The 20,987-nt window shown below is 47.6% G+C and overlaps 1 protein-coding gene across 1 annotated transcript in view; it reads left to right on the forward strand.

Annotated features, from left to right (window-relative positions):
• The window catches only part of LOC134948856 (START domain-containing protein 10-like), a 92,542-nt gene that overhangs the window by 55,030 nt on the left and 16,525 nt on the right, over positions 1 to 20,987 (forward strand). Inside the window, exons 2-4 of the mRNA XM_063937104.1 lie at positions 1,904 to 2,051; positions 2,241 to 2,344; positions 9,003 to 9,120. Of these exons, the coding sequence (XP_063793174.1) occupies positions 1,904 to 2,051; positions 2,241 to 2,344; positions 9,003 to 9,120 (370 nt within the window). The remainder of the gene's footprint in view (positions 1 to 1,903; positions 2,052 to 2,240; positions 2,345 to 9,002; positions 9,121 to 20,987) is intronic.

The following is a 20,987-nucleotide window of genomic DNA, read 5'->3' on the forward strand; positions in this document are numbered from 1 at the left end:
TTCCAAAAGCCAGGATGGTAACTCCATGGGTCTACTAGATGGTATTCGTGTTTCCACCTCTTCCATTGATCCCAAGAATTCTCAAAAGAATAAAATGGGAAAAGGTTCAAGCAGTTCTCATAGCTGTGGACTGGCCAAGAAGGGCCTGGAACGTGGATCTACTGGAGATTATCCTAGAGGACCCGTGGCCTCTGCCTCTTCGAGAGGATCTCCTACAACAGGGGCCGTTCATCTATCAAGACTTAACACTGCTATGTTTGCCGGCATGGAGGTTGAGCGTCAAATTCTAGCCCGGAAGGGGATCCCGGACAGGGTTATTCCAATCATGATCCAAGCCAGGAAGGGGTAACGTCTAAACACTACCACCGTATTTGGAAAAGATACGTCTTGTGGTGTGAAAACAGGAAATTTCCTACTGTGGAATCTCAACTGGGACGTTTCCTCCTTTTTCTACAGTCAGGTGTGGATGTGGGCCTACGTTTGGGCTCCTTGAATGTCCAGATTTCAGCCTTATCCATTTTCTTCCAGAAATAATTGGCTTCCGTCTCTGAGGTTCAGATATTCTTGAGGGGAGTTCTGCACATCCAACTGCCCTTTGTGCCTCTCATGGCACCTTGGAATCTCAACGTGGTATTGCAGTTTCTACAATCGAAATGGTTTGAGCCTTTACAGGAGGTTGCTGTAAAGTTTCTTACATGGAAGACCGTTCCACTGTTGGCCTTAGCTTCAGCAAGGCGCGTGTCTGAACTGGGGGTGTTGTCTCACAAGAGCCCCTATTTGATTTTTCATGAAGATAGAGCTGAACTCGGAACGCTTCAGCAATTTCTACCTAAGGTGGTGTCTGCATTTCATATCAACCAACCTATTGTGGTTCCGGTGCTTACGGACACCTCTGCTACCTCAAAGTCCTTGGATGTTGTGAGGGCTTTGAAGATCTATGTGAAGCGGACAGCCCGTCACAGAAAATCCGACTCGCTGTTTGTTCTCAATGATCCCAAGAAAATTGTGTGTCCTGCTTCAAAGCTATTGCTAGCTGGATCAGGTGTACTATCCAGCAGGCTTATTCTATGGCAGGATTGCCGTTTCCTAAAGCACAGGCCCACTCTACTAGATCGGTGGGTTCTTCCTGGGTGGCTGCCCGGGGTGTGTCTGCTTTTCAGCTCTGCCGAGCAGCTACTTGGTCAGCGTCGAACACGTTTGCTAAGTTCTACAAGTTCGATACTTTGACTAAACTGAAGGTCCTAAGAGGCCAAGTTCTGCAGGAACCTCACCACTTTCCCACCCGGTTTAGGAGCTTTGGTACATCCCCATGGTACTAATGTGGACCCCAGTATGCTCTAGGACGTAATAGAAAATAGGATTTTAATTACCTACTGGTAAATCCTTTTCTCATAGTCCGTAGAGGATACTGGGCGCCCGCCCAGTGCTTCATGTTTCCTGCACTGTTACCTTGTTAAGTATTGTTATTGGTTCAGCTGTTGCTGTTCCTGTTCAAGTTTGGTTAGCTTGGCTTTACCTGTTTGTGTGTGCTGGTTCGAATCTCACCACTGTTTTGTTAAATCCTTCCTCAGGATATATCCGTCTACCCTTGGCACAGTTTCTAAACTGAGTCTGATAGGAGGGGCATAGAGAGAGGAGCCAGTGCACACTATTGATTTCTTAAAGTGCCCAAGGCTCCTAGTGTACCCGTCTATATCCCAAGGTACTAATGTGGACCCCAGTATCTTCTATGGACTACGATAAAAGGATTTACCGGTAGGTAATTAAAATCCTGTTATTCCCATCCACTTAATCAGTTCATAGTTGGCTTCTCATAAAAGGTCCATTGATGTATTATGGCTGCAATCTATCTTTCAGTGTTTTTCCCAAAAAGGATAGTCTGTTCTTTACCATTCCTCCTCAGGGTCACATGACATTCCCAGATGTGGCAGCTGACACAGTGTACGATGTTCTGCATGACACAGAGTATCGCAGGAAGTGGGACGTAAACATGCTAGAGACTAAGGACATTGCTCAGCTCTCTGTGAACGCCGATGTGGGGTATTATTCCTGTAAGTTATAGGCATATTTTAAGTATTGTGTTCAAAGGTTAGCATTCCAAGATGATGATCCCTAGAGTTCGGTGTGAGGACAAAAGTGACACTGTACATATGCTTCATTGTCATGCGATTCATGTTACACAGCATACGTAGCTCACTCCTTCCTAGTACATTTATCCTTAGTTATTTCTTTTTTTCCAGGGAAGTGCCCTAAACCACTTAAGAATCGTGATGTGGTCACTCTGCGCTCATGGCTTGTGATGCCGGATTGTTATATGATCATCAATTTCTCTGTGAAGCATAATGTAAGTCTGGACACCTCAGAGAGATCTATCTATCTATCTATCTATCTATCTATCTCTATCAGTGACGTGCGGTGGGGTGAGGCAGAGCCTTTCCTGTCATACTAACGTTTGTGCCAGTGTTTTGGCTGTATAAAGTGTCTGAAAAATACAAAGAATATGTTTGAATATCTTCTTTGCATTATTCTAATAATTTTTATAGCAAAACACTGGAGTAAAAAGTCTATGGCAGGTGAGGCAGTGCCTCACCTGACTAACTTTTACGTTCATCTCTGATTAAAACTGACCAAAATTCCAGGAGTATATAATGCTGCACCTGTGTATAATGCCCAGATGTACCTTTTGGCTCATATATTGCTTGTAAATCTGGCTCTGGTGCTAGCCAGTGGCTCCTGAGCCATTTAGCTCATCTCTCTATCTATGTTTCACATACGTCCTAGAGGATGCTGGGGTCCACTTATTGACCATGGGGTATAGACGGTTCCGCAGGAGCCATGGGCACTCTTAAGACTTCAATCGGTGTGAACTGGCTCCTCCCTCTATGCCCCTCCTCAAGACTTCAGTTTTAGAAATGTGCCCAGGAGACTGGATGCACTCTGAGGAGCTCTACTGAGTTTCTCTGAAAAAGACTTATGTTAGGTTTTTTATTTTCAGGGAGAACTGCTGGCAACAGACTCCCTGCTTCGTGGGACTGAGGGGGCAGAAGCAGAACCAACTTCCTGAAGAGTTTCATGGCTCTGCTTCTGGCTGACAGGACACCATTAGCTCCTGAAGGCAACTGAACGATTGCTGTGCCTAGATGCTCACTCCCACAGCACGCCGTCACCCCCCTCGCAGAGCCAGAAGTCTGAAGACAGGTGACTATGAGAAGATAGATCTTCTAGCAACTAAAGTGACGGCTGAGGTACGGCTCGGGTGGCAGAAGCGCAGCGCGCCATTACTGCCCACACACACACAGAGAACTGCTGGGCGCGGGGGGCGCCCTGGGCAGCAAAATATTTCCTTAAACTGGCGCAAAGGGGGCATAAGATGCCGCTGGCACAGCCCTACCCCAGCCAGTATAAATATTAACAGAACTTGCTGAGTGAAAAACGCGCCATTTGCAGGGGCGGAGCTTCTTCCTCAGGCAGCCAGCACACTGCTCAGCTCCATTTCCTCTCTCTCCTCAGCTGCAGAGACAACACTGGTCCTTTCCTCCACTTCTGGCAACAAGTACAGGGTGCAAATAAGGGGGGCACAAGCGTTTGGTGGTGCATTACTAGTGTGAATTACTGTGTAAAAGCGCTGTTGTCTGTGGGCATTCTGTGTTCACAGACATTACACACTGGCACTGCGGTTGTGAACTGGCTGCTCCTATACTGTGTCCCTCTGACAGATTTTGCTGTGGGTCTGTCCCCTTATAAGTCCCAGTGTGTCTGTGAGTGTGTGCTGTACATGTGTAAGGCATGTCTGAGGCAGGGAGTTCCTCCCCGGAGGAAGGCATTTTAGGAACACAGAGTTGTAATGTAGTGGCGCTGCCGGCACACCAAGTGCCTGCATGGGTGAAAGAAATACGTGACAGTATGCATCTTATTAACAGGAGGTTAGATAAGTCTGAATCTCAGGCTGAATGCTGGAGAAAATCTGTGGAAGATGTGATTTTTCAGGACTCAGTTCTTCCTTCTGCAGGCGACCCCTCTGGGTCACATAAGAGACCATTTGTGAATACTGATATTGACACAGACTCTGATTCTTGTGTCGACGATAGTGACTCTAGAGAAATAGATCATAAATTGGCAAAAAATATACAATATATGATTGTGGCTATAAGGGACGTGTTGGAAGTTACAGAAGCCTCGCCTGTACCTCAGGAGAAGGTTTATTTATGTAAGGAAAAGAAATCAAAAGTCACGTTCCCTCCTTCCCACAAGCTAAATGCTCTCTTTGCAGGGACGTGGGTGAATCCTGAGAAAAAATGTCATATTCCTAAGCGGATTCAGGTAGCTTACCCTTTCCCAGCAGAGGACAGGAAAAGATGGGAATCACCCCCTGTGTTAGACAGTGCACTATCCAGGTTGACAAAGAAGGTTATTCTCCCTGCACCTGGCACGGCTTCACTAAAAGAGCCGGCTGACCGTAAGATGGAAACTACATTGAAATCCATTTATGTTGCCAATGGTATACTGCTCAGACCCACTATTGCCTGCGCGTGGGTCAGTCGCACTATTGAAAAATGGTCAGACAGCGTGTCATCAGAAATTGACACGGTTGATAAAGATGAGATACTCCTTAAGTTAGGGTATATCAAAGACGCTGCCGCCTACATGCTAGAAGCGATGAAAGATATTGGACTCTTGAGTTCACAAGGCGCTACCATGGTGGTATCAGCTAGGCGGTCATTGTGGATTCGCCAGTGGAACGCGGATGCGGATTCCAAAAGAAACATGAAGGATCTCCCATATAAAGGCGAGACCTTATTTGGCTATGGTCTGGATGCGTTAGTCTCGGCGGCTAACGCAGGTAAGTCAACGTTTTTGCCCCCTGCACCGGCAAAAAAGACCTATCACACACACACACACACACACACACACACACACACACACACACACACACATGCAGTCCTTTCGGCCCAATAAATATAAAAGAGCGAGAGGTTCCCCCTTCTTTGCAGCAAGGGGAAGAGGAAGGGGAAAGAAGCCCACAGCGGCTCCAGGTTCCCAGGAGCAGAAGTCTACCCCTACTTCTGCCAAATCCGCTCGGGTGGGGGCACGTCTCAAACTGTTCAGCCAAGGTTGGATTCTGTCTGGCCTGGATCCCTAGGTATTGCAAATAGTATCCCAGGGATACAAACTGGAGTTTCAAGACGTTCCCCCATGCCGATTTTTCAAATCAACCTTGCCAGCTTCTCTTCCAGAAAGAGAAGCAGTAACAGCAGCAATCCAAAAATTGTCAGGACCAGGTCGTAGTCCTGGTGCCTTTGCCGCAACAAGGGGAGGGGTTTTATTCAAGCCCCTTTGTAGTTACGAAGCCGGGCTGCTCGGTCAAACCGATCCTGAACCTAAAAAATTTGAATCTCTACTTGAAACGGTTCAAGATGGAATCAATCCGGGCAGTGATTTCCAGTCTGGAGGAGGGGGATTACATTGTGTCGGTTGACATCAAGGATGCTTACCTGCATGTTCCTATTTATCCTCCTCACCAGGCCTATCTGAGATTTGCGGTTCAGGATTGCCATTACCAGTTCCAGACGTTACCTTTCGGTCTCTCCACGGCGCCGAGGGTATTCACCAAGGTGATGGCGGAGATGATTGTCCTTTGTCAAAAGGAGTCAATATAATTCCTTATCTGGACTATCTGATAAAGGCGAGATCCAGGGAGCAGTTGTTACAAAATACCACGCTCTCCCTGTCGATACTCCAACAACACGGTTGGATCATAAATTATCCAAAGTCACAATTGGAACCGACAACAAGATTGTCTTTTCTCGGGATGATTCTGGACACTGAAGTTCAGAGAGTATTTCTTCCGGTTGAAAAGGCTCTGGAAATCCAAAAAATGGTAAAACAATTATTGAAACCATCCAGTGTGTCGATCCATCAGTGCATTCAGTTGTTGGGGAAGATGGTGGCGGACTATGAGGCCATACAGTTTGGCAGTTTCCATGCCAGAGTATTCCAGTGGGACCTGTTGGACAAGTAGTCGGGATCCCACCTTCACATGCACCGAAAAATAGTCCTGTCATCAAAAGCCAGGATTTCACTCCTGTGGTGGTTACACAGTCCGCACCTACTAGAGGGACGCAGATCCGGGATTCAGGACTGGGTCCTGGTAACCACGGATGCAAGTCTCCGAGGCTGGGGAGCTGTCAAGGAAAGCTTCCAAGGAAAATGGTCAAGTCAGGAAGCCTGCCTTCACATAAACGTGCTGGAATTGAGAGCCATTTACAACGGCCTCCGACAAGCGGTACATCATCTTCAAGATCATCCCGTGCCGATCCAGTCGGACAATGTAACAGCAGTTGCGTACATAAATAGGCAGGGCGGAACGAAAAGCAGAGCAGCAATGGCAGAGGTGACAAAGATCCTCTGGGCAGAAAGGCATGCAAAAGCTCTGTCAGCAATTTTCATTCCGGGAGTGGACAACTGGGAAGCAGACTTCCTCAGCAGACACGATCTCCATCCAGGAGAATGGGGCCTCCACCAAGAAGTCTTCGTAGAGGTGACAAGTCTTTGGGGAGTTCCTCAAGTAGACATGATGGCATCTCGTCTCAACAAGAAGCTTCAGAAATATTGTTCCAGGTCGAGAAACCTTCAAGCAATAGCAGTGGATGCGCTAGTGACCCAGTGGGTATTCCGGTCAGTGTACGTCTTACCTCCACTTCCGCTGATCCCAAAAGTTCTCAGGATCCTAAGAAGAACAAGGGTTCGAGCGATCTTCATTGCCCCAGACTGGCCAAGAAGGGCTTGGTACCCAGATCTTCAGGAGTTGCTCATAGAAGATCCTCAACCTCTTCCTCTTCGCGAGGACCTGCTGCAGCAGGGGCCGTGCGTGTATCAGGACTTACCGCGGCTACGTTTGACGGCATGGCTGTTGAGCGCCGGATCCTAGCCCGAAAGGGTATTCCGAAAGAAGTCATTCCCTCACTTATTCAGGCCAGGAAAGGAGTAACCTCGAAACATTACCACCGTATTTGGAGGAAGTACGTGTCTTGGTGTGAATCCAAGAAGGCTCCTATGGAAGAGTTTCACTTGGGACGTTTTCTCCATTTTCTGCAGGCTGGTGTGGAGGCAGGTCTCCGATTGGGGTCAATCAAGGTCCAGATTTCGGCCTTGTCTGTGTTCTTCCAAAAACAATTGGCTTCTCTTCCAGAGGTTCAGACCTTTGTGAAAGGCGTTCTGCACATCCAGCCTCCTTTTGTGCCTCCAGTGGCACCATGGGACCTTGATGTGGTGTTGCAGTTCCTTCAATCAGATTGGTTTGAGCCTCTACGAGAGATAGAGTTGAAGTTTCTCACTTGGAAAGTGGTAATGTTTTTGGCATTGGCATCCGCACGGCGGGTGTCTGAATTGGGGGCCTTGCCTCACAAGAGCCCTTACCTGATTTTCCATGAAGATAGGGTAGAGTTGCGAACTCGCCAACATTTTCTTCCAAAGGTGGTTTCTTCTTTCCACATAAACCAACCTATTGTGGTGCCAGTGGTTACTGACACGTTCACTGAGTCAAAGTCTCTAGATGTGGTTAGAGCTTTGAAGATATAGGTCGCTAGAACAGCTCGAATTCGGAAAAAAAGAGTCTTTGTTTGTCCTGTATGCTCCCAACAAGATTGGGTGTCCTGCTTCCAAGCAGACTATTGCACGTTGGATCAGAAGTACGATTCAGCAAGCTCATACTACGTCTGGATTGCCGTTGCCGAAGTCGGTGAAGGCCCATTCCTCTAGGAAGGTGGGCTCATCCTGCGCGGCTGCCCGGGGGGTCTCGGCATTACAACTTTGCCGAGCAGCTACTTGGTCGGGGTCAAACACGTTTGCAAAATTCTACAAGTTTGATACCTTGGCCGATGAAGACCTCAAGTTTGGTCAATTGGTGCTGCAGGGTCATCCGCACTCTCCCGCCCGTACTGGAGCTTTGGTATAAACCCCATGGTCAATAAGTGGACCCCAGCATCCTCTAGGACGTATGAGAAAACAGGATTTTAATACCTACCGGTAAATCCTTTTCTCCTAGTCCATAGAGGATCCTGGGCGCCCGTCCCAGTGCGTACTTTACTTGTAGTTTAGTTATGCACAAGTTGTGTTATGTTAGTTTCAGCTTGTTGCTGCAATTGATTCATGCCTGTTGGCGTGTGTTATGTTGTTTGCCATGTGTGCGGCATGGTTGAGGTGTGAGCTGGTATGTATCTCACCACTAGTATTAAAGTATATCCTTTCCTCGAAATGTCCATCTCCCTGGGCACAGTTCCTATAACTGAGGTCTGGAGGAGGGGCATAGAGGGAGGAGCCAGTTCACACCCATTGAAAAGTCTTAAGAGTGCCCATGGCTCCTGCGGAACCGTCTATACCCCATGGTCAATAAGTGGATCCCAGCATCCTCTACGGACTAGGAGAAAATGATTTATCGGTAGGTATTAAAATCCTGTTTTTAATGTTCAGAGATTATGGGCAAGGGCTAGGATGATATCTACTGTATGTAAACTGCCTAAAATGCTCACTGGTACATGTTGAGTATCCCATATCCAAATATTCCGAAATACGGAATATTCCGAAATACGGACTTTTTTGAGTGAGACTGAGATAGTGAAACCTTTGTTTTTTGATGGCTAAGTGTACACAAACTTTGTTTAATACTCAAAGTTATTAAAAATATTGTATTAAATGAACTTCAGACTGTGTGTATAAGGTGTATATGAAACATAAATGAATTCTGTGAATGTACACACACTTTGTTTAATGCACAAAGTTATAAAAAATATTGGCTAAAATGACCTTCAGGCTTTGTGTATAAGGTGTATATGAAACATAAATGCATTCTGTGCTTAGATTTAGGTCCCATCACCATAATATCTCGTTATGGTATGCAATTATTCCAAAATACAGAAAAATCCGATATCCAAAATTTCTCTGGTCCCAAGCATTTTGGATAAGGGATACTCAACCTGTATCTGTATCTCTTTCCTGCTTTGCAGCTGTATCCACCCCGGAGAGACCTGGTGCGAGCTGTCTCTCTTCTGGCAGGGTACTTAATCAAGATCAGTGACCCTAAAAGTTGTACACTTGTCTATCTGGCACAGGTAGATCCCAGAGGTGAGTTACGCTGGGAATCATATAATGTATAAATTTTGTATCTCTTTCTAACTGGAGGAATCATTGTAATTTCAGTTTAGATGAGCACTGTACCATGCAAACTCCAGGCCATAACAGTAGACAGTGGTGTATCTATAATGGGAGCAGGTGTGCAGTGTACACTGATCCCTGTTTCCAGAGGGGCCCACACAGCATGCCTGCACTCTTTTTTCAGTTACTTACCGCCTGCCTGTCCTGCGGCTGCCCTTGCTACTACTCTGATGACATATCTCCAAAGATAATGCCAGGTTATTGTATTGCTGGGAACACACTAAAAACTGAAGTTCTAATTATTTTTAATAAACATTTCAATGCCAGCGTTAATATATACTGCGGACACAAGGTGCATCTTATTACCATATACAATAAAAGTGCGCTGAACATTGCAGCACTATATCCCTTAAGAGAAAACAAGCAGTCGCACACATTGTATTACTGAGGTCCAACGCTCAGAGATATATATATTTGATATTAAAAGGGTATGCTTACAAAGTAACAAATGTACAGTATATCATTAAGTATAACATGTATAAATATGGTTACAGAGTTAGTTATAAAAGAAGCAATTGCAGTTACATAAGAATCAGGTACAGCCAATATACATACGCTTAGTTTCAATGGAATCAGGCATCCAGTCATCAGGTAGATTTCTGATAAGAGTGTGTGTGTGAGAGAGAGAGAGTGAATGAGAATGTATCAGAGAGCTGCCTGCTTCTGGGTCCCTATTTCTCTTACGTCCTAGAGGATGCTGGGGACTCCAAAAGGACCATGGGGTATAGACGGGATCCGCAGGAGCTTGGGCACACTAAAAAGACTTAAAACTGGGTGTGAACTGGCTCCTCCCTCTATGCCCCTCCTCCAGACCTCAGTTAGACTTTGTGCCAAGGAGTGACTGGATGCACATTATGGGAGCTCTCCTGAGTTTCTCTAGAAAAAGCCTTTTGTTAGGTTTTTTATTTTCAGGAGCCCTGCTGGCTACAGGCTCCCTACAGCGTGGGAGTGAGGGGAGAGAAGCAGGACCTACTTCTGTGAGTTTCAAGGCTCTGCTTCTCGGCTACTGGACACCATTAGCTCCAGAGGGTTCGATCACTTGGTGCGCCTAGCTGCTTGTTCCCGGAGCCACGCCGTCACCCCCTCACAGAAGGCAGAAGTCTGGTGAGTATGAGAAGATCAGAAGACTTCAGAACGGCAGAAGACTTCAGTGACGGAAGGTAAAGCACAGCGGTAACGCTGTGCTCCATGCTCCCACACCCATCACCAATGGTTGTCACTGGGTGCAGGGCACTGTGGGGGGGGGCACGGCACCCTGGGAGGCATGTTACTGAAGTTTTGTAAGGGCGGCATATGATTTTGGGTGCCGAGGCACCTTTTACAGACCCCCGCCGGCATTTTACATGAGTTTGAATTTGGCGGGCCGAAGCCGCCGGGAAGTGGGGCAGAGCTTCGGTCCGCGGCTCACGCGCGCCATTTTCTCCCTGCACCAGAGGGAGAGACGCTGCCGGGACCTCCACGCTGATTTCAAGTAAAGGGGGCATCTCCAGAGGGGAGCCGCAGTGGTGTACCAGTCTTTTTGATAATAAGGCAGCGCTGGGTACTTATATTCGTGTACCAATATACAGGCGCTGGGGTGTGAGCTCGCATACTCCCTCTGTCTCCTCTTCTGGGCTGCATTGTGGGCCTGTCACCTTGCTGGGACGGTTCTGTGTGTGTTGTGTGTCGGTACTATGTGTCGACATGTCTGAGCCTGAATGTTATTCACCAGAGGAGGTTATGGGAGGTGGGGATGCGGGGCTAGATGTAGCACTGTCGACGCAGCCGACTCCTGATTTACTAGCACTCCTTAATACAATAAATTCCAATGTAGCTTCTTTATCTAAGAGGTTAGATAAGTCTGAGTCACAGACGCAGGTGTGGAAAAAGTCCATGGAGGAGGCTTTATCTCAGGTACAGACCCCATCCGGGTCCCATAAGAGGCCTTTTACTCAGGTGGGGGATACGGATACCGAGACGGACTCTGATTCCGAGGTCGATTTCACTGAGGCTGCGTTACATCCACGATTAGTTAAGAGTATTCAGTACAGGATTGTGGCTATAAAGGATGTTTTGCAAATTTCTGATGACCCTTTGGTACAGGAAACAAGGATTTGCTTGTTCAAGGGAAAGAAACCTGAGGTGAAGTTTCCCCCTCTCATGAAATGAATACTCTTTGTGAAAAGGCTTGGGAGTCGCCGGATAAGAAATGGCAGATTCCCAAGAGGATTTATATGGCGTATCCTTTCCCCTCTGATGACAGGGAAAAATGGGAGACATCTCCAACTGTTGATAAAGCTCTATCCCGTTTGTCTAGGAAGGTGGCGCTTCCGTCTCCTGACATGGCAGCTCTCAAGGATCCGGCGGATCGCAAGTTGGAGACGTGTCTGAAGTCCATTTTCGCTAATACGGGTGCATTGCTCAGACGTGCTCTGGCGTCGGTATGGGTGAGTAGTGCTATTGCTAAATGGGCTGAGAATTTAGCTAGTGACATGGATACTCTTGATAAAGATAATGTCCTTCTAACTCTCGGTTATATTAAGGACGATGCGGATTACCTAAAGGACGCGGCAAGGGACGTCTGTCTCTTGGGATCAAGGACCAATGCCATGTCGATATCTGCCAGGAGGGCCTTGTGAATCCATCAATGGAATGCTGATGCCGACTCCAAGAGGTCTATGGAAGCTCTACCCTTTAAAGGTACTGTCTCTTGTTTGGGGACGGCCTGGCGGACCTAGTCTCGACCGCGACTGCGGGTAAGTCCTCTTTTCTTCCTTATGTTCCCACACAACAGAAAAAGGCACCACATCAACAAATGCAGTCCTTATGTCACAATAAATACAGGCGTGGAAAGGTTCGTCTTTCCTCGCCTCAAAGGGTAGAGGACGGGGAAGAAAACTTCCTGCAGGCGCACAGGACCAGAAGTCCTCCCCGGCTGCTACCAAGTCCACCGCATGACGCTGGGGCTTCCCTGGGGGAGTCCGGACAGGTGGGGGGCAGTCTTCAGGTATTCAGCCAGGTCTGGATTCAATCAGACCTGGATCCTTGGGTGTTAGAAATCGTGTCTCAAGGATACAAACTGGAGTTTCAGGAGATGCCCCCTCACCGGTTCTTCATTTCGGCATTACCAGTGGTTCTTCCGGACAGGGAGGTGGTCCGGGCGGCGATTCAAAAATTGTGTCTACAGAAGGTCATTGTTCCCGTCCCTCCGTCCCAGCGGGGGGAGGGGTTCTACTCGAGCCTCTTTGTGGTACCGAAACCTGACGGTTCGGTCAGACCAATTCTAAATCTAAAATCCCTCAATTCATACTTGAAAGTCTTCAATTTCAAGATGGAATCCCTTCGAGCGGTGATTGCCAGCCTGGAGGGGGGGGGGGGGGGGGGGGATTTTATGGCGTCAGTCGACATAAAGGATGCCTACTTACATGTGCCGATATATCCTCCACATCAGGCTTTCCTCAGGTTTGCGATACAGGATTCTCATTACCAATTTCAGACATTGCCGTTTGGGCTTTCCACGGCTCCGAGGATTTTCACCAAGGTCATGGCAGAAATGATGGTTCTTCTTCGCAAACAAGGGGTTTCATTTATCCCGTACTTGGACGATCTCCTGATAAAGGCGAGGTCCAAGGAACGGTTGCTGAGAAGTGTAGAGTTGTCACTATCGGTTCTGCGACGGCACGGTTGGGTGCTCAATTTGCCGAAATCCCAGTTGATTCTGACCACTCTGCTTCCTTTTCTGGGCATGATTCTGGACACGGAGTTACAGAAGGTATTCCTTCCAGAAGAAAAGGCTCTGGAACTGCAGACGATGGTCAGAGAACTTCTGAAGCCTACGAGTGTGTCGATCCATTATTGTACTCGGGTTCTGGGGAAGATGGTTACGGCGTACGAAGCCATTCCATTTGGCAGATTTCACGCCCGCGTGTTTCAGTGGGACTTGCTGAGCAAATGGTCCGGATCTCATTTACACATTCACCGGAAGATAAGTCTATCTCCCAGAGCCAGAATTTCTCTCCTGTGGTGGCTACAAGCTCATCACCTCCTGGGGGGACGCCGCTTCGGTATCCAGGATTGGGTACTTCTGACGACAGATGCAAGTCTCCGGGGCTGGAGCGCAGTCACCCAAGGAAGAAATTTCCAGGGAAAATGGTCGCTCCAGGAAGCCTGTCTCTACATAAATATTCTCGAGTTAAGAGCCATTTACAACGGCCTGCTCCAAGTAAGAAGTCTTCTTCAGGATCGACCGGTCCTGGTACAGTCAGACAACATCACAGCGGTGGCCCATATAAACCGGCAAGGCGGAACGAGGAGCAGAGCGGCAATGGCGGAGGCCACAAAGATCCTTCGCTGGGCGGAACAACACGTCAGCGCACTGTCAGCAGTTTTCCTACCGGGGGTGGACAACTGGGAAGCGGATTTCCTCGGCAGACACGACCTCCATCCGGGAGAGTGGGCTCTGCACCAAGAGGTATTTGCAGAAGTGACAAGACGCTGGGGAATTCCGTTGATAGACATGATGGCGTCTCGGCTCAACAAGAAGCTCCCGAGGTATTGTTCCAGGTCAAGGGACCCACAAGCCACTGCAGTCTCCGTGGGTCTTCCAGTCGGTGTATATGTTCCCTCCACTTCCTCTCATTCCAAAGGTGCTGGGGATCATTCGTCGAGCAAGGGTTCAGGCGATTCTCGTCGTTCCAGACTGGCCAAGAAGGGCCTGGTACCCGGATCTTCAGGACTTGCTGGTGGAAGATCCTTGGCCGCTTCCTCTGAGAGGATCTGTTGTTGCAGGGTCCATGCGTGTTTCCAGACTTACCGCTGCTACGTTTGATGGCATGGAGGTTGAGCGCCAGATCTTGGCTCGTAAGGGTATTCCCAGGGAAGTCATTCCAACTCTCATTAAGGCTAGGAAAGAGGTTACGGCGAAACACTATCACCGTATCTGGAGGAAGTATGTTTCCTGGTGTGAGCTTAAAAAGGCTCCTGCGGAGGATTTTCACTTGGGTCGTTTTCTCCTCTTTTTACAGGCGGGCGTAGATGCAGGCCTGAAATCGGGTTCCATCAAAGTGCAAATTTCGGCTTTGTCTATTTTCTTTCAAAAAGAGTTAGCTGCCCTCCCAGAGGTTCAGACCTTTGTGAAGGGTGTAATGCATATCAATCCGCCGTTTGTACCTCCATGGGACCTCAATGTCGTCTTACGGTTTCTCATGTCTTCCTGGTTTGAACCTTTGCGTAACCTTTGAGTTGAAATTTCTCGCTTGGAAGGTCGTTATGCTTTTGGCGCTGGCATCTGCCAGGCGAGTGTCGGAATTGGCAGCTTTATCTCATAAGAGCCCGTACTTGATTTTTCATTCGGATAGGGCGGAATTGGGGACTCGTCAACAATTTCTACCGAAGGTGGTTTCTTCATTTCACATTAACCAACCTATTGTGGTTCCAGTAGCTACGGAAGAGGTGGCGATTCCAAAATCTCTGGATGTTGTAAGAGCGTTAAAAGTATATGTTTCTAGGACAGCTGTTACTAGGAAAACTGAAGCGTTGTTTGTTTTGTATGCGGCCAACAAGATTGGTCATCCCGCTTCAAAACAGACTATTGCACGCTGGATTTGTAGTACGATCCAGCAGGCTCATTTTTCGGTAGGACTGCCGGTGCCGAAATCGGTTAAAGCACATTCTACCAGGAAAGTGGGCTCATCTTGGGTGGCTGCCCGAGGTGTCTCGGCGCTACAGCTTTGCCGAGCAGCTACTTGGTCGGGTTCGAACACTTTTGCTAAGTTCTATAAGTTTGATACCCTGGCCGATGAGGACCTGGCGTTTGCTCTGTCGGTGCTGCAGAGTCGTCCGCACTCTCCCGCCCGTTCTGGAGCTTTGGTATAATCCCCATGGTCCTTTTGGAATCCCCAGCATCCTCTAGGACGTAAGAGAAAACAGGATTTTGGTACTCACCGTTAAATCCTTTTCTCCTAGTCCGTAGAGGATGCTGGGCGCCCGTCCCAGTGCGGACTATTACTTGCAGTGTTTTCTTACTGGTTAAGTTAGTTTGTACACGAGTTGTGTATTGGTTTGTTGCAGCTTATTGCTGGAGTTTTATGCATACTGTTATCTGGTTTGGCGTTATTCCGGTTGTACGGTATGTTTATGGTGTGGGCTGGTAGTTTGGTAGCCCTTAGTTAAAACAAAAATCTATAAAAGGTCTGGAGGAGGGGCATAGAGGGAGGAGCCAGTTCACACCCAGTTTTAAGTCTTTTTAGTGTGCCCAAGCTCCTGCGAATCCCGTCTATACCCCATGGTCCTTTTGGAGTCCCCAGCATCCTCTACGGACTAGGAGAAAAGGATTTAACGGTGAGTACCAAAATCCTGTTTTTTTATACAGTAAAATAATGGGTGTATACAACAGTGGGTTTCATCTTCTTCCATTGGTCCAGAGGCCAGACCTCTCAAGAACTCGACGGCTCATAGGTCAGTGTGAGGGCTTTTGTCCTATGTTGCAAACACGTGTCTGCCCCCAGGGCCATGACTGTGAAACCAGTTTCTAGTCTCAGAAAGTCCTTTGTATTCATACATTTGGTCACAACTAATCGTTGCAATGTGCTACAATCTACCCATAGCTATCAAATTACTCCACACATTCTCCTGATCATTTTGACACTAAGCATAATATAATTAACTTGTTCCGTTCCAATAATACATATATATCTATTGTTACACTCTATTATATAAACACATTATAATGTCTGGTGCTTGACATGTTTGGTCTATGTGTAATTTATGTGTTGTATAAAATGTGTGTTGAATATATCTTTGTGGCTTATCTGTGTGGCTGCGTATGCTACCGTATATCCTGTGCACGCTGCATGTATGCGCACGAACAGAGACCTCTCTGTTTGGAGTTTGTATGTTGTGTGTATGACTTCAAACAAAACACAAAATACCAAAATATTAAAGTTAGTGAAAATAAAGCATAAAATCAAGAGTGCTTACAAAAGATAAATCTCACTTCATTGTTGCTTTTGAAGTGAGATTTATCTTTTACTAGCTGGAGTACCCGGCGTTGGCCAAGATTTTAAGAATGTCTATTTACAAAAATAAATGTAAATGTTAAACACACAGTATAAATAACATTGTAGATAGCTGAATACCCGTGCTTTGCTACGGGATAGGGATGGTAAATTAGAATGATAGTAGTTTGTTAATTTACGTTAGTTGGAGATCTAGTATATAGGCATATCTTGCTTCCCTGACACACTTTGTGTAGTGGCCAGACCTCTTTTTGGTCCCCCAAGGGACCCTGCTCTTTCCACTATACAACTCTGTCTGTGGCTTCCTGCTGCCTCCATTTCCCTCCTTACATCGTGTCAGTGCCCCTGTGAAATTATCAATTTGTTTACAGTTTCTTATATAGCGCAGCACATTATGTATCTCCTGATATACTCTGTGCTGCTGGGGGACCGTGCTACTTCCACTATATAACTCTGTGTTTGGGTTCGTGCTACCTCCATTCCCCTCCTCACATCATGTCACTGACCCTGTCACATGAAGCCCTGTCATCACTGACATATCATGCATGTCCTGACATAGTCTGTACTGCTGGCCCACCCCTAGGGGTGCTAGTGGTGTGTTTCCCCCACAGTGTTTGTTCCCAGAGTGTAAGTCATATGTGTAGCAACTTTGGTGTAAATTGATCCAGGCATTCCAGAGTTATGCTATTTGCTAAAAAACTCTGTGCTGCTGCCTCACCCCTAGGGATGCTAGGGGTGTCTAACCCGCACAGTGTTTGTTCCCAGCTTGTAAGTCATATGTGTACCAAGTTTGGTGTAAATTGCTCCAGGCCTACTACAGTTATGCTGTCTCCTGAAATACTCTGTGCTGCTGTTCCACCGCTAGGGGTATCTAACCCCCACAGAGTTTGTTCCCAGATTGCAAGTCAGATGTGTACTAAGTTTGGTGTAAATTGCTCCAGGCCTTCCACAGCTATGCTGTCTGCTGACATACTCTGTGCTGCTGTCCCATCCCTAGGGGTGTCTGAACACCACAGTGTTTGTTTCCAGATTATAAGGCATATGCGTACCAATTTTCGAGTACATTGCTCCAGCAATTCTGGAGTTATGCTATCTCCTGTTATACTCTGTGCTGCTGTCTTTCCCCCCCCCCCCTTCCCCAAGGGGTGCTAGGGATTTCTAATTGTTTTAGTTGCCTCCGCCGTGTTTTAATACGCTAGTATGTAAAATTTTGTGATCTTTACTTGTAAACTGTGGATTTGTATAGAAAGACGGAAGGACAAATTTAATTTTCGCTTTTATATAGTAGATACAGGAATATACTTTGGCAAAATGGAGGTTCCCGATTCTGTTGCCGACACTTTATTATTCTATAACCCTGTGGTTCTCAATCTGTGTGCCATGGCACCCTGGGGTGCATCAGGACACTTGCAGGGGTGCCTTGGATTGGTTGGTGGTCCTGGACCAATTCAAATTGTTTATGGTCAATGTAATAGGCAAAACCAGTGCTGGTGGCTGCCAATCATAAAATATGTAGGAAAACAGAAGCAAATCCTGTCCCTCACCACACAATTGAACATAAGGATGACACAGGAACACAATTTACTTCTTTTAATATTTCAAAATTTCGCATTAAAAAACATTTGCCCTGTAGCCTTTAAACTACAGGCCTAGGCAGCCTTTTGGCTGACTGTTAAGGGGGGTACTCACAGAGCGATAATCTAAGCAATCTGACTAGATTGCTTAGATTTTCAGCAAGATCTCTCCGTGTGTACCCCCCACAGCGATAGCGATGCGCGGCCCCTGCTTGCAGGCTCAATTGGCCTGCATGTGGGCCCCCACCCTCACACGCTCAGCACACGTCACACTGTGCTGAGCGGGGGGAGAGATGTGTGCTGAGCGGTTCGCTCAGCACACATCTCTCCCCCACATCTGCCGGTGAGTACTGGCCTTTAGGGGGGGATTCAAATAGCTTTGTGCTACTATAATGCCATTTAATTGGTAAGGCTAATGTTTCTAATTTTTGCACACACTGGCATTAGGGTCTGTTGCACACATTGTAGGTAATTCTAGGAGGGAAAACTCATTGTTTATGCTTGCACCTCTATAGGGTGTGAAAAAAAGTGAGTGAGGTTTCCCAGGTAATCTGTGCTATAGTAGTGCACAAGATTCCGACAGAACCTACCAAATACGTGTGGGGGTAGGAGGAGGTGATGCTGGCTATGCTCTGTGTGTGTACAGGAGGAGCTGGCTATACTCCTGTCTGTATTTATGTGTGGGTAGGAGTGTGCTGACTTTACTCCTATGTGTATATGTGTGGGCAGGTGTGTGTATTTGGGGGTGTTGGGGGTAGGAGGAGGTGCTGGCTATACATATAAATGTCTGTGTGTGATGGGGGGGGGGGTAGGAGGAGGTGCTGGCAATACATATAAATGTCTGTGTGTGGCGGGGGGTGGGGGTTGGGAGGAGGTGCTGGCTACACTCCTTTCTGTGTGTGTGTGTGTGAACGGGGGGGGGGGGGGGTAGAAGCTGGTGTTCTCTATACGTCTTTCTGTGTTTGTGTGTGGGGGGGTAAGAGTAGGGTTTGACGTGACTGCAGCAAAGATGTATGAGGGCAGATCTGTAGTTATCTTTAAAAAAAAATCTTAAACCTAGATTATAATACAATAAAAATAGCTGTCAATTACTGGAGTCTGACAATTACAGTTGATGCATTGCACACCTCTGATAAGAATTATTTCTCTAACGTCATAGGTGATACTGAGAAATGTAGTTACCATGGAGTGTAGATCAGGTCCATTGGAGCCTGGCACTTTAAGAAATCAATAGTGTGTGCTGACAGGACAATAAGCTCCTGAGGTGCTGTTTCACATGCCCCCAGGGTGTGCGCACACGCCGGCAGCATGCCACCACCCCTAACAGATGCCGAAGATATGGTGCAGTGAGTACAGACACCGGGGTCCCGGTTAGCGGGTCCCCGATGAAAATGGTGACATACAGGGCGGCGGGCTCCTGGCTGCAGGTTGAAGTGCCTGCTGAGACACCCACACTGGCACTGACATGAAGGGTTTTCAAACTCCTTTTCTTTTACGTCCTAGAGGATGCTGGGGTCCACATTAGTACCATGGGATATAGACGGGTACACTAGGAGCAACTGGCACTTTAAGAGTTTGAGAGTGTGGGCTGGCTCCTCTCTCTATGCCCCCCCTACCAGACTCCGTTTAGAAAATATGCCCGGAAGAGCCGGACACAGCTAGGGGAGCTCCTAGAGCTTCTTTAGTTTTATTTTTTTCTAAGTAAGTTTAGGCACAGGGAGGCTGCTGGCAACAGCCTCCCTGCTTCGTGGGACTAAGGGGGGGAGTAGTGTCCGCCCTGAGGGGTCTGAGCCACTATCTCCACTGACAGGACACTGAGCTCCTGAGGGTGCTGATCGTTAGCTGCTTCAGGTGACCGCTCACTCCCGTAGCATGCCGCCACCCCCTTACAGAGCCAGAAGATTTCGGTGGCGAGTGAGTCACCGCCCCCCCTAGCAAGCGGGGAGCCGGTGTGAAGATGGCGGCAACAGGGTAGGGAGCGCAGTACTAACTGCGCTCCGGGGCTCAGCGGTACATAGTGCGGCGCTGTTAGGGGCCCCCTGAGCCAGCGCCTACGGCCTACACTGGCCAGCAAGCCTGTCGGGGTCCCCGGATCACTGCCAGCAGACATCCTCTGGCCAGTATAATAAAATGAAGAGCGGGAAGCAGCACCATGTTCGGGGGGTGGAGCTTTTCCTCAGAGCGGACCCAGCAGCGTTCAGCACCATTTTCCTGACTGCAGTTGCTGTATACAGACGCTGACAGGGAGAGCTGTCCCTCCAAGCAACTCCAGCTATCCTGTGCGGTACCAGGAGGTTTTAGAAGGGGGGGGGGGGGATGCTGTGTAAAGTCTGTGTAGTCTATTAAGGTACACAGATAGCGCTGGTAGTTTTATTAGTTCTACCTCAGAAAGCGCTGTGTGTGGGTTGGCTCCAATCTCTGTGTCTCTCTGTGGCATACTTGGGGGCACACTGTGTCTGATATTTCCGTGTGTGTGTGTGTTTAATATCTCCCATAGCCATGTCTAGGGACTCTGTCATATGCTGCAGAAGATGTTTCCTCTCAGGAGGGATCCATTCCATGATTGTAATGCTTTGTCTCAGATCCCTATTGTTGAGCCCGAGTGGTTAACTTCTATCAAAGGAATGATCTCTCAGATCTCTACTAGAGTAGCTAATACTGAGACTGAAACTCAGGTGTTATAGAAGTATATAGCAGTTTGGTCAGGCTCTGTTACTATTCCTGCAAAATCCCCTAGCATGTTCCCACAGAATTTGGGCACTTGCCCAAATTATGCAAGATGACACGGATACAGATTCTGATACTGCAGACTGTGATGGGGATGTGCTGAGGGGGGCGGCATCCCTTGCTAAGGGTGTGCAGTTCATGATTGAGGCTATTAGAGATGTGTTAAATATTACTGACACAATACCTGAGCAGGTTGAGGAGGCTTACTTCACTGACAATAAGAAAGCCTTGCTAACCTTCCCTGCGTCTAAATAAATAAATGCTATATTTGAAAAATCCTGGGAAAACCCGGAGAAAAAATTCCAGATCCCAAAAAGGGTTCTGGTTGCTTTTCCCTTCCCTGAGGAGGATAGGAAAAAATGGGAAAACCCACCCGTTGTTGACGCATCTGTCTCCAGACTGTCTAAAAAGGTGGTTTTACCTGTCCCTGGATCTACCGCGTTAAAAGAACCGGTTGATCGTAAGATTGGCATTTACACTG

The sequence above is a fragment of the Pseudophryne corroboree genome, chromosome 8 (genome assembly GCF_028390025.1).
Source record: "Pseudophryne corroboree isolate aPseCor3 chromosome 8, aPseCor3.hap2, whole genome shotgun sequence".
Taxonomy (NCBI): Eukaryota; Metazoa; Chordata; class Amphibia; order Anura; family Myobatrachidae; genus Pseudophryne; species Pseudophryne corroboree.